The sequence below is a fragment of the Dysidea avara genome, chromosome 3 (assembly GCF_963678975.1).
Source record: "Dysidea avara chromosome 3, odDysAvar1.4, whole genome shotgun sequence".
Taxonomy (NCBI): Eukaryota; Metazoa; Porifera; class Demospongiae; order Dictyoceratida; family Dysideidae; genus Dysidea; species Dysidea avara.
In genome coordinates, this window is record NC_089274.1 from 33,031,100 (window position 1) to 33,045,839 (window position 14,740).

At 40.3% G+C, this 14,740-nt stretch overlaps 1 protein-coding gene across 2 annotated transcripts in view; it reads right to left on the minus strand.

Moving 5' to 3' along the window:
- The window catches only part of LOC136250766 (RCC1 and BTB domain-containing protein 1-like), a 123,927-nt gene that overhangs the window by 81,624 nt on the left and 27,563 nt on the right, over window positions 1–14,740 (minus strand). For both annotated transcript variants that reach the window (XM_066043054.1, XM_066043055.1), the window contains one exon: window positions 1,390–1,721. In XM_066043054.1, the coding sequence (XP_065899126.1) occupies window positions 1,390–1,721 (332 nt within the window). The remainder of the gene's footprint in view (window positions 1–1,389; window positions 1,722–14,740) is intronic.

Here is a 14,740-nt window from a genome sequence, read left to right on the forward strand (position 1 = left end):
AGTAGTATCACAAGTGCTCACGAGGGTGGGGGTGGTGGGCTGGGCAAGAGATAGATGATTGAAGTCCAGACACGAGATTACAGGGCTGTGCTGGCTTCTTAGTGGCTGATACAATGTAAAATCAACAGAAATATCATTTGGCCAACATTATCAGGTTATCCACCAGTAAACCACTGATTTTTGCCAAGCCAGGCCTGAAACAACCATTTAAGCTCTCCACACCACCCAGAAAAGACGTCTGTTAAAACCAGCCTCAAGTAGTTTGAGTAGTACTGAGGGTCAAAACTAGTAGTACGATAGTGTAGCTATCCACTGGTGGTGTTAGTTAGATTTTGCCTGATGTGTGATTTGGAACGGTTTTGTCACATAATGATGTATGGTACTCTGTAGCATGCTAGCCTATCCTCCACATGTGCACTTATAAATAGATAAGCACTACTCGAAGTTGATCTCTGTATCTGGAAGCAAACTCTCTGTGTCTGGAAGCAAAGACTACTGTATTAGGTATGAAAAATAACTGTTGTATAAATGTAAAAGTAAATTTTGAAAATGTCTGTGTCTGCATCTGTGTCAACTATCCCTTGCTGCACGGGAACCAGCAATGATTGCCTGGGCCTGTACCTGGGCAGGCCTGGGAGTAGCTATGCCCTGAAGGCAGATAATTGGCAGAAATGGCTTAGTGGTTAAGGCTTAGAAGTTTAAGTGATGGAGCTGGTACTATAAATTTTTGCTGTTTTAGGGTATTTTTCTTATATATGAGTGACTGTTCCATTACAGAGTATCTCAATTGCACATTTGCTTGCTGTCTATATAAATCCTATGGTTAACCTATGTATCTTTGACCAAGTGCACATATGTTACGCATTAGTAATAGTTTACTCTACAATGGTTAGCCTATGGATGCATTTTCCGACTAAATTTCATGAATTTCCTTACAAATCACCCTGTGATAATTAATTTGAAAATGCGGACTGTAACTTTCCAGTTGCTTAAACAATATGGGTACAAAACCATACAAAACCTTGACACTGTATGTTTCCATTTTGGCATGATTAAGCTATGTATGAATGTAAAAATCTTGTCCTAGCTCATGTGTCATAAATTATACACTTGTCTGTTGAATTTACACACCAGCTTCCCTAGGCCACACAATAAACTACACACTATTGTGTGTGTATACAAAAAGGCAGATATGTATAATATTAAGACAGATGAATTATATCCACACAAAATAATGTGTGTGTGTGTGTGGTGTGTGGTGTGGTGTGGTGTGTGTATGTGTGTGTGTGTGTGCGTGCGTTCGTGCGTGCGTGCGTGCGTTCGTGCGTGTGTGTGTGTGTGCCTAATATACTATACATACGGTGGCTATGCTTTGTTGATACTATGTACCTTTCCATCATTTGTTAATGCCATAGAGTGATTAGCTCCACAAGCAACTTGTTTAACTTGATACTGCTCCAGTTTAGTGATGATAGTTGGAATAGGGTTAGGATTAGGAGTAGTAGTACCATGACCAAGTTCAGAGTGACTATTGTATCCCCAACTGTACACCTTTCCTGACTTGGTGAGGGCTAACACATGTCGACTGATGCCACTCACAATGGACACCAACTGTTTCTTACAAAGACTATTAACTTTCCTGGGAGTGATACAACATTTGTCCCCACCAACTGTATTACAGGTAGTAGTGTCTATTCCAGAACATCCGCTATTATTGGTTCCTGTGTATGGTAGAAATATAAATAATCTACATAATGCACAGCTAGAAATAGGACAAAATTTCATTTGTAGCATAGTTTCTACAAATTGGATAAAACTTTTTATTTTTGAAGCTCAGTACAATCTTTCACCAATCCTCATGAATATCACATTGATCAAAAAAATCCATGAGCTCGATTCTCAAAATTTCTAGTCATATACGTATATGCTAATATATGGTCTACTTATGTGTCCAGTAGATACATGACACTTTAAGTACTAAATAGTAATGCATAATAATCTAGTAGTACTGTAAGATAAAGCTGTGCATCACATCACATTTCTAAATTTAAATTGCAAATATGTATGGTAATTGTTAGCAACATAAAACTACTGAATTATATTCTGCTACTTGAAAGAGATTCTCCAGTATAACTTTACAGCCTGGTGGTAATGAATACAAGATTCTAGTAGTGTGGAGGCAGAACTCCAGATGATGTAGGCAACAGTACAATTTACAATCATATTGAAATTAGCCATTGGGATTGCGAACCTAATAAAATTTACTGATTTTAGCGGAATTCCGCACATCTACCGACATGGTAAGTTCAAAAACGTATGAGAAACCCACTAAATGTTGGCTTAGGAAACATGGTGTCTGTTTATATAGGCCTACAGAAACTAGAACAAAGCTATTCTAAACTAAGTTACTCACGCGGCACTTTCTCGAAGCGGCTTTCCTTAACTTTTGTCTTTAAACTGTTTGGCCCGCTCGAGGATAACAACTCTTCATACAATTCCCTCGAATTACTGAAGTATTATTCATGTACACAATGTTCCAGACTGTTTTTTTGTTTAGACTAATTAGTTTAAGGTGAATTCCCATAGTCTTGGTAACGGGTGAATCCCACAATACATTATGCATTGGGCAAAATGACGAACCGGGTTCAGAAGCAGTGCTGGGCCCACGTATCCGCTGCAGCTACAGTCTTGATAATAAGGTGGAGTATTCCTTAGAGGTATGTGCGTAATTAGCAGACCGTTTTTTGTTGGTATCACTACGTAATGTTGCGGGCGGTTCGAAAATGCACAAAAATCATTGTGTTTTTACACCATTTTACGTACTTTTGGGGGCGTGTCCCTTTCAATATTAATGTATTGATTATTAACCAAATAAATTCAATATGATGTAGCTACATGAGATTTGTACATACTGTTGTATGTCTAAATATCAAACTATTATGAATAATGATGATATATATATATATATATATATATATATATACCACTTTCACACCTCACTTCAAAGGGAAGAGAAGGTGTATAAGTACTAGTAATAGCATGGGTAGCAGTGAAATTTGGGATAAATATCACGAGTGTTGTATTGGAAATTTACCATTTCCAATACAACAAGAGTGGTATTTATCCCAAATTTCACTGCTACCCATGCTATTCCCAGTTAATACCATACTCGCTGCATATACGCATGCTGTGCATTAGCATTGCTATGTACGCAATTTGTCACTATGTACTAAACATGCGTTGACACTAATTGGTGCTACATTGTTAACATAAATTCTAGCCAATGAAATTACAATTACAACTTTTTCACTGCTGTCAGTGAAATACGGGATAAATTTCACTGCTACTATTGAGACTTTTGTATGGGCAGTGAAACAGGTATGGTATTAGTGGTATAATAGCACTGCTAGCAGTGCTCAGGAATGCATTAACGAGAATAGGAGGTAGTATATACAAGTTATATCCCTCCTCGAAAAGCACTTCTGCAATCAAAGTAGCCACTATGTAAAATACAGATGATTTCCATTTAAAAGGGAAGCCATCATGTGCTACTGCCAAATTGACACTTTTGCTGTCAGCAAAAATGACTGGGACAAAAAGGAGGACACTGGTAAGTTCACTAGGAGGGATATAACTTGTATATACTACCTCCTATTCTCATTAATGCATTCCAAGCATTCTCAGAAATCATTTGATTTCTTTGATGAAACTGTGTGATCTCCTCTCCTTTAATATAGCGACACTTCACAGGATCGATAGTGGGATTTAGTTTTTGTAAAGTGAGCCAAAGCATAGATCATGGACTTGGGGAAGAAGATAGTTCATTGTTTTACAGAATGAAGAAGGTCACAGGTTAGTTTATATCGAACATCATGATGTTGCATTCAATAGTCACGTGACGATGTCCCACAGACACTGGGTGTAGCGCTTAATTGATTTGGCCATTAGTGTTAATAGTATTCACTACTTTAGTTTATTCATGTCTAGTAAAGTAAGTACTTTAGTGTAGTTGAATCGTCTTTACATTGCTGTTTTGACACCTGGCGCGATGTCACACACGTGTAGTGACTGGGCGTGGCGCTTAATTGGCTAGGCCATTATAGCGCTGTACACATATTCACTGCTTTAGTTTATTCCCAAGTATCAGCTTTCTCGGCTTCTTTGTCTGGTGGCAGCAGCCCTGCAAAGTAATTTCCAATTAATACGTATAATTGGAAAAAACAGTCGATTCACGGACACTCACCGTCTACATATCAGACTTGCATTCAATCAACAGCTTTCTATCTTAAAGTAGTAGAGTAACTCATCTACTTTCTAAATATCCCTTGTTTATTTAATCAAATCCTTTTAATCACGAATTACAAATCAAATAAAATGAGACGTCACTGGAGTGATAATCGCACCATAAATTTAAGTATACGGAAACTCGATTAAGTATACGTTGTTTGAGATACATTTATGGGAAATGTTCACCGTGTACTTTTACAAACACCGTTTACTTCCATATACGTACTTAAATTCATGGTGCGATTATTACTCCAGTGACGTCTCATTTTATTTGATTTGTAATTCGTGATTAAAAGGATTTGATTAAATAAACCAGTGATATTTAGACAGTAGATGAGTTACTCTACTACTTTAAAGTAGAAAACTGTTGGTTGAATGCAAGTCTGATATGTAGACGGTGAGTGTCCATGAATCGACTGTTTTTTTCCGATTATGCGTATTAATCGGAAACTACTTTGCAGGGCTGCTGCCACCAGACAAAGAAGCCGAGAAAGCTGATACTTGGTGCCCAAAGTCCCACAGCATTGAACTATCTAAAGACATATGAGTTGTTCAAAAATTCCTGTTGTAGCTCGATTAATTGCGTCCGATTTTGGAGCCTGTCTGATATTAGGTGAGTTCCTCTACACTTGCAGGTGAGTCACCCAAGTGGAATATATTAGTTGTAACATGGGCACTTGTGATTTGCCTGAAATATACACACTCGCACTCGGGCTGCGCTCTCATGCTCATGTGTATATTTCAGGCAAATCACTCGTGCCCATGTTACAACTACTACATATATATAAGTCTCAGTAACAGTGTTGATTTCAAAGACTGAATGAAACACATGTTAATGCAATGACTACAGCTATAAAGTACTTGACTGCTCTATTTAAAGCATTTCAAATATTTATAATCCCACTAGGGACCCATGAGAAGGTTGTAACTATGCATATGAATACATGTAGAAGGAAAAATAGGAATTTTAAGCTGGATTAGGGATCAAAGAACAAAAAGCAGGGAAACAAGGGAACAGCTAAAATGTTGTGAAACATAGGAGTTGCCTATACCTACTGTGATGGTGTGCTGTATTGTTAATAAGAAGCGCACGCCCCAGAGTGGGGTAGGGCATAAACTAGAACGCTGAGTGAAGTGAAACGTGCACCGGCCGTAACAAGTTGGGGGCTTGTCTGGGAGCGAGACGGCAGAGGCGAATCAGTCAAAGAAGCAAGCAGAAGAGTAGCAGCAATCATCCGAGCAGTTGTGAACGCGTGTGCGTACTGGAAGGCGGATCATCCGAAGGATTAAGCAAGCTGCCATTTTGTTTTCTTAACCTCAGGCTCAAATTCCTTGGTACCGGGTTAAGGGTACCTGAAGAGGTACACGTAAGATTGTGTTACTGTATTTCTTGCTTCGTTTGTTAGTAGGAATTGACTGTCATCGTCGTTTATCACCGTACTCTGGCCAGCTGCACTGTTTTAGTTTTCCTGCCCTCGTGAAGAGAGTCTGACAGTGGTTAACACTTCATTATCGTTTTTGTTTAATAGTCAAACAATGGAGCCTTTCATTATTGAAGCTTTTGTGGAGGAACCGACCCTGAGAGTTGTCAAGTCGTTGAAGAAGGCCGAGTTAGTATCGGTAGCCCAACATTACAAGCTGGAGGTTGGTAGTACAATGAAGAAGAGCCAAATCAAACAGTTAGTTATTGATTATTTAGTGGAAGAGGAGATAGTGTCAGAGGAGGAGGTCGAACCACCAATGGTGTCTGGCACTGATTAAAATAGTTTAGAATTGCGGAGACTTGAACTCCAGGATAAGGAAAGGGAAAGAGAGAGCCAGCTAAAGCTTAAAGAATTGGAAATTCGTGAGAAAGAACTATCTATCCAACTACGAATGAAAGAATTAGAAGCTCCTCCTGCTACCACCCCACGACCTACCAATCCTTCCTAGTTTGATATCAGTAAGCACATAAGATTTGTCCCTCAATTCCAGGAAAAGGAGGGAGATAAATATTTCTTACATTATGAGAAGATTGCTACCAGCCTGGAATGGCCACGAGAGACATGGACACTTCTACTCCAGAGTGTTTAACAGGGAAAGCCCGCGAGGTTTATTCCGCACTGTCGGTTGAGCAGAGCTCCCGATATGACTCAGTCAAGAGTGAAATACTCAAGGCTTACGAACCAGTTCCAGAAGCTTACAGACAGCAGTTCCGAAACAGTCACAAGGAGGACTCACAAACTTTTACAGAGTTTGCTAGGGAAAAGGAGGTGCAATTTGATCGGTGGTGTGCATCCAAGGAAGTAAATCATGACTTCAACAAACTTCGTCAACTTATTTTACTTGAGGAATTCAAATCCTGTGTATCCGCCCACATAAAAACTTATCTTGATGAACGGAATGCAGGAAGTCTTCACCAAGCTGCTGTCTTGGCAGAGGATTATTCACTGACTCATAAGGGTACCTTTTCAAAAGATGCCCAAAGTGGTGCTGGATCCAGGGGTAATCACAGTGGTGAAGCATCAAGCTCTGCCAGTGGTAAGTCTTCTAATGATACACGTCAGCTTGATGGATTAAGTACAATGTGTCAGTGTGCTTTTACTGCAAGAAGAAGGGCCACGTTATGGCTGAATGTTGGAAACAAGAGAAGAAGACTACCCGGCCCAACTCGTTGGCTGTACCTCATCATGTACAACCAAAGTCTGACAGCAGACTTGTGCCATTGTCTCTACATGAGAAATTTAACCCCTTTGTGTCCAGGGGCTCTGTTTCACTGTCAAAGGAAGGAGTACAAGTGCCAATTACAATCTTAAGAGACACAGGGGCAACTCAGAGTCTCATTTGTGGAAGGTACCTTGCCCTTATCCAAGGAAACAGCAACTGGAGCTACCATGTTCATCCAAGGGGTGGGACTTGCTCCTGTTAGCGTGCCGCTCCACACTGTGTTTCTTTGTTGTGATTTGGTTACTGGACCAGTTGTAGTGGGGACAAGGCCTAGTCTTCCAGTCCAGGGGATCTCCCTACTTCTAGGAAATGATTTAGCAGGCAGTAGAGTGACATCTGATTTGTCAGTGACCAGCGACCCTGAGTTGACTACAGATTAGGGATGAGCCTATTTTGCTTTTTTTTCTACCTATTTTTCTTTCCAGCAATTCTTTTATTATTTACCTATTTTGCTCAAAATTTTTCTATTTTGCTGAACATCAGTAAAAATTAATTGCAGTATATCTAGTTTACAAGCATGTGTGACTGCTCTATTAGAATTCGTACATAGTGACTGTTCTATTAGAGTATCTCGATCTTTATCATACAAAATGTGCCAAGTTGTCATTTCTTAGTGCCCATTTTTCCAACTTTCCACCTAATTTTCCAGCATTTTGCTTTTTGCTTTTACCAACGTATTTTTCCAAAAATTTTTCCGGAAAAATCAGCGCATCCCTACTACAGATGTGGACAAGTCAACACCCACTATTCCAGGGCTTTTCCCGGCATGTGCAGTTACTAGGGCTGCAGCAAGACGAGCAGCTCTGCAACCCAGTGACACAGCACAATCTGACGTTGCTAGCTCTAACCAACAGGTTTCAGGTCGTGTGATGTCGAGTGATACTGGTGATGGGGAGAACACTGTGTGTGCTAATGATGACCTTGTAAGTGCTGAAGCTACTATGTGTAGTAGGGAGCAGCTGATTTTAGCCCAGGAGGATGATGTTGAATTTCGTCCGTTAATAAATGATGCTGTTGGTGAGGAAGAAATGTATAAATATGCAGGGGCGTAGGGAGGGGGGGTTCCGAACCCCCCCCTGTAAAATTTAGACTTCTGCAAGCAGGATCCTAACACACCATTTAGTGCAGCAGGACAAAATGAGTGAGTTGATAAAACTTACATTCATCTCTCAGGGAAGGATTTACAGAGGTAACATGAGCCCTCTTCAAAACTTGTTAAAAAGATTGATATACTCTAATAGAGCAGTCAGGTATATACTCTAATAGAGCAGTCAGGTATACTCTAATAGAACATGCATGTAAATATCCATGTCCATATGAAAATTTTCAGACATTCCAACATTAAATGCAAAACTTAGCATGACCTTATACTGCTATAGCTTTGATGTGCAGTGTTTAAAGATATAGAGCTCCAGTAATTTATCACTTTTGTTATGCAAGATGAATTCATGCTATGCATATTTGTATAGTTATATTGTTTTGATTGTCATTTGTATCAGTGGATTCATGGCTCCTATACCACAGTGAGATATAACCATCACTTACAGATTACTATATGTGTCTCTATGTGTTATGCTGTCTGTTTCCACTAGGTGACTTTATCTAGTACTACCTTCATCCCTGGGGCACTTAATGCATCATAATTAATGTACTTTTTGCATAAAATATAGTAATTTGCTGAGTTTTGATTTATTAAAATATTGAAAGTCTCTCAGCGGCTGGGGGCTGTGCCCCCAGACCCCTGCTTCTAGTAACTCAACGCTGGTGCTGGAACCCCCCTTCAAAAAATCCTGGCTACACCCCTGAATATGCCAATTGTTTTTATAGGAAGTCAGGGGTCTAATGCGGAAGTGGAGACCCCCAGACATACCAGCTAACGAGGAGTGGTAGATTTTACATCAGATTGTCCTCCCTCAGAAGTTTCGAGGGGAGGTTCTGTCTCTGGCTCATGCATCTCCAATGGCTGGACACCTAGGTGTCAACAAGACGTATCGCAAGATACTTACTCATTTCTACTGGCCAAAGCTGAAACATGATGTGGCTCAGTTCTGCAGGACCTGTCATGTTTGTCAAGTGGTGGGCAAACCGAATCAACCAATTCCAGTGGCTCCATTGAAGCCAGTCCCTGTGTGTGGTGAGCTATTTGGTGATATCCTTATTGATTGTGTTGGGCCCCTCCCAAAGACAAAGTCGGGGAACAAATTTTTGTTTACAATAATGTGTAAGTCCACACGCTTTCCAGAAGCCATACCCCTCTGCAACATTAAGGCTCCCTTGATGCTTTGGTGAGGTTCTTCACCTTTGTTGGCTTGCCGAAGTCAATTCAGTCAGACCAAGGCTCAAACTTTATGTCTGGCATTATGCAGCAAGTAATGTGTCAATTAGGTATTAAGCAATACAGGTCATCTACCTACCACCCTGAGTCCCAAGGAGTGTTAGAATGCTTTCATCAAACCTTGAAAAATATGATCAGGGCATACTGTACGCAGTATCAGAGTGAGTGGGACCAGGATATACACTTATTGCTATTTGCAGCCAGGGAAGCGGTACAAGAATCGTTAGGGTTTAGCCCATTTGAGCTTGTTTTTGGTCGCACAGTGCGAGGCCCACTGAAGTTGTTGAAAGAGATGTGGCTTGCTGATGATCCTCCTGATAGTTTGTTAGACCAAGTCTCCAGTCTTCGTTACCGGCTGATGAGTGCAACTCACTTGGCACAACAGAATCTGAAGCATTCCCAGTGCAAAATGAAGACATGGTACGACAAGAAAGCGAAGAGCAGAAGTTTCAAGATGGGAGAGAAAGTCTTAGCCTTACTTCCGATTCCCCAGCACCTCTTACAGGCAAGGTACTGTGGCCCTTATGTAGTTACAAGGAAGGTTAGCAATTTGGATTATGTCATTGACACGCCTGATCGACGTAAGGCTCAGCGACTATGCCATATAAATATGTTAAAGAAATACCATGGCAAGGAGACAGAGAGCGTTGGTGCTGCAGCTTGTGTAGTGCAGGAAGTAAGTAAGACTGAGCAAGAGATGGTGTCTGATGAGTTGGTTGATGATAGCCTAAGGTTCAGTAATTCAGAGACGATGTGTAACATGGATAATAACTTAAAGCATTTACCCACAGCACAGAGAGAGGAGATGGTGGCACTCATCACAGAATTTTCTGACCTTTTCTCAGATGTCCCAGGGAGAACAAACTGTGTTCACCATCATGTTGACATAGGGAATGCTGTCCCTATCAAGCAGAATCCATACCGAGTTAACCCTCGGAAGTTGAGTTTTCTCAAGAAAGAGTTGGACTACATGCTGAAGAATGACATCATCGAGCTAACTCAGAGTAACTGGAGTTCGCCATGCCTGCTAGTGCCAAAGAGTGATGGGACATACCGCTTCTGCACTGATTATTGTAAAGTAAATGCTGTTACAAAATCTGACTCTTATCCTATTCCGAGAGTGGAGGACTGCATCGACAGGATTGGCTCTGCCCATTATGTGAGTAAGATTGATCTCCTGAAAGGATACTGGCAGATGCCACTGACTCCTATGGCTAAAGAGATATCTGCTTTTGTAACACCGGAGGGATTCTACCAGTATAAAGTGATGCCCTTTGGCATGAAAAATGCCACCCGCAACATTTCAGCTGATGATCAACCAGATAGTAGAGAATTTTGAGGGGTGAGAGGCATATATTGATGATGTCATCGTGTTTGGCAGTACATGGGAGCAGCACCTCCAACGAGTGAGAGAGCTTTTTTGTCGACTGAGGCTAGCCAATCTAACAGTGAATTTAGTGAAGAGCAAATTTGGACATGCTCATGTGACATACCTTGGACACGTTGTTGGACAAGGTCAAGTGAAACCTGTAAATGCCAAAGTGGAAGCTATTTTAAAGTATACTGTCCCGACCAGTAAGAAAGAGCTCATGAGGTTTTTAGGAATGGCTGGCTATTACAGAAAGTTTTGTAGAAATTTTGCCGAGCCTTTGACTAACCTCCTCAGAAAGAATAGTGTCTTCGTGTGGAGTAAGAGTTGCCAGAGTGCCTTTGAGACCATCAAGAGCCTGCTTGTGTCAGCCCCTGTCTTGGCTACACCTGATTTTGACAAACCGTTTGTACTCACTGTTGATGCCAGTGATGTTGGTGCAGGAGCAGTGCTTTTACAAGAGGATTCCAAGGGAATAGATCACCCTATTGGCTATTTTTCACACAAGTTCAATGCAAGTCAAAGAAATTATTCGACAAGTGAGAAGGAGGCTCTGGCTCTCGTCTTTGCATTACAACACTTTGACTTTTATGTTAACCCTGCTCAATCCCCCATACAAGTTTACACAGACCACAACCCATTGGTGTTCCTTAACAAATTGAGGAACAAAAACCAGCGTCTGTGGCAATGGAGCTTAGCTTTGTAATCCTATGACCTGGACATTCATCACATTGCTGGCAGAGACAATGTTTTGGCTGATGCCCTGTCAAGGGAATGAACACCTGAACTTGTGGACTCTAATTAGGTTTGATTTCTGTTTTGTTGTACATATTTATCTGGGTTTTAGGCTATACCTGTAATGTTATAACTTTGTTGTTTTTGTAGGGATTATGCTCTGTGTGTGACAGCCTTTCTTTATGGGGGGGTGTGTGATGGTGTGCTGTATTGTTAATGAGAAGCGCACGCCCCAGAGTGGGGTAGGGCATTAACTAGAACGCTGAGTGAAGTGAAACGTGCACCGGCCATAATACCACAGATATACTAGTGGACATCTAATCCCTTCTCTTCAGTCTATAACATGACTGAATTAAGGGATTAGATGTCCACTAGTATATGTGCAGGCATAGGCAACCTCCCTTGTGTCACAACTTTTTAGCTGTTCCCTTGTTTCCCTGCTTTTTTGTTCTTTGATCCCTAATCCAGCTTAAAATTCCTAATTTTTCCTTCTACTTGTTTGTTTACTTTTTTAATAACACAATTATGACTACTAAATCCACATGTACCACACTAAAAACAAAGAATGGTGCCAGGCATTCCATAAAATAATTTTGCGTCTGATCATGCACCCCAATAATCAATTATGCATTGAAAAGTGAGGTGGCCATTACACTTCATTTGTAGCTATGTTCCACTTGTTACACAGTGTTACAAACGAAGAACAGTACAAGAAACTTCTCTGCAATGAATCCAGTCGTTATGGAAAATGCTTGTCCTGTCCTGTCCTGTCCTGCCCATAAATGTCTAGGATTGCCACAGAATTTCTTGATTTCCTTTATCCTTTTTATGTATTAGAGAATCAGTTTGATGTCTTAGTGTCCTAAATGACCTAAAGGACACTTGGCATGTACTGCATGTCTTTTGTTCTGAGACACATGGAATACAGTAGAATGTTTCAAGTGTCCTAGCTCACAGTTCTGGCTGGCCTTTTAGGTATTATTCAAGTATCGTCCCTAGTGTCTTTTGTCCCAAGACACATGGGATATCTTAGAATGTCTCAAGTTTCTTAGCTACAACCACCCATCTCTCAAATCCCAGTCCTGACTGTCTTTTAAGGGTTAATTCTAGGATTGTCCCAAGTGTCTTTTGTCCCGAGACACATGGGATATCTTAGAATGTCTCAAGTTTCTTAGCTACAACCACCCATCCCTCAAATCCCAGTCCTGACTGTCTTTTAAGGGTTAATTCTAGGATTGTCCCAGGTGTCTTTTGTCCCGAGACACATGGGATATCTTAGAATGTCTCAAGTTTCTTAGCTACAACCACCCATCCCTCAAATCCCAGTCCTGACTGTCTTTTAAGGGTTAATTCTAGGATTGTCCCAAGTGTCTTTTGTCCCAAGACACATGGGATATCTTAGAATGTCTCAAGTTTCTTAGCCCATCCCTCAAATCCCAGTCCTGACTGCATTTTAAGGGTTAATTCTAGGATTGTCCCAAGTGTCTTTTGTCCCAAGACACATGGGATATCTTAGAATGTCTCAAGTTTCTTAGCCCATCCCTCAAATCCCAGTCCTGACTGCATTTTAAGGGTTAATTCTAGGATTGTCCCAAGTGTCTTTTTGTCCCGAGACACATGGGATATCTTAAAATGTCTCACGTTTCTCAGCCCATCCATCAAATCCCAGTCCTGACTGTCTTTTAAGAGTTAATTATAGGATTGTCCCAAGTGTCTTTTGTCCCGAGACACATGGGATATCTTAGAATGTCTCAAGTGTCTTAGCTACAACTACCCATCCCTCAAGTCCCAGTCCTGACTGTCTTTTAAGGGTTAATTCTAGGATTGTCCCAAGTGTCTTTTGTCCCGAGACACATGGGATATCTTAGAATGTCTCAAGTTTCTTAGCTACAACCACCCATCCCTCAAATCCCAGTCCTGACTGTCTTTTAAGGGTTAATTCTAGGATTGTCCCAAGTGTCTTTTGTCCTGAGACACATGGGATATCTTAGAATGTCTCAAGTTTCTTAACTACAACCACCCATTGCTCAAATCCCAGTCCTGACTTTCTTTTAAGGGTTAATTCTAGGATTGTCCAAAGTGTCTTTTGTCCCGAGACACATGGGATATCTTAGAATGTCTCAAGTTTCTCAGCCCATCCCTCAAATCCCAGTCCTGACTGTCTTTTAAGGGTTAATTCTAGGATTGTCCCAAGTGTCTTTTGTCCCGAGACACATGGGATATCTTAGAATGTCTCAAGTTTCTTAGCAGCAACCACCCATCCCTGAAATTTGAGTCTTGACTGTCTTTTATGGATTAATTCTAGGGCTCAAACGAATAGTGGTTTATACTAGAAGCACAAACTGGAAAGATGTGTACTACAAACCATGAATGGTGATCACTATGTGATTAGTAGGCAGTCACACACCTTTTTGTGCAATTATAGAGTAATTGTATACTCATAACAGCCAAAACTGCACTTGACTTTGCCTCATGTAATTTTGACTGTTACTCATACAATTATTCCCTAATTGTACTCAAATGTGTGTGATTACCTATACTAATAATATTGTGCTTTGAAGTTCATAAAGGACAGTTGGTTACTGAAGTGCAATTCACACCTCATCTGTATTTTATATACCTTTTTCTCACCGATGCGAAATTCTTTAACAACACTGAATATTACTGACATACTATACCTTGAGTTTAATTCAATTTTCCTCATATATTCACATGTTTTATTTATTACAAAGAGGCTGCTTTAGAAATATATTGGATAGTTTTCAATTGCAAAAATGATTATGATGTAAATTACAGCTCGCTCTTCTGGCTTAAAGAACGAGCAGTAGTGATGTTAGTTATAAATGTACTGAAAGTACAGGTAAACACTGTGGCTAAATTTTATGGTGAACTACAGTCTCATTAAATTTCGAAGTTTAACACTACCTGCACAAAAGTCTGATACTCTTCAACGAAACGGCTTCCACAGAAACTATTATTCTTTATTCACAACTACTAAATATTCGAATATTCTTTTTTAGTGCATGTGATTGGGATATCAATAATCCTGTTATACAATATGCCTCCTTAATACAATACAGAACCCTTTTACTTACAGAGAGCTGTATGTGAGATCAAGAATTTTTATGTATCGTACACTTGATGTTATATATTCCCTTTGAAACGAATATTTGAATACCCAAAATGGTATTCAAATATTCGAATAGTCACCGAATATTCGAATAATAGAATATTCATAATTCTAACTTGTCCCAAGTGTCTTTTTCCCCAAGACACATGGAATATCTTAGAAAGTCTCAAGTTTTTTT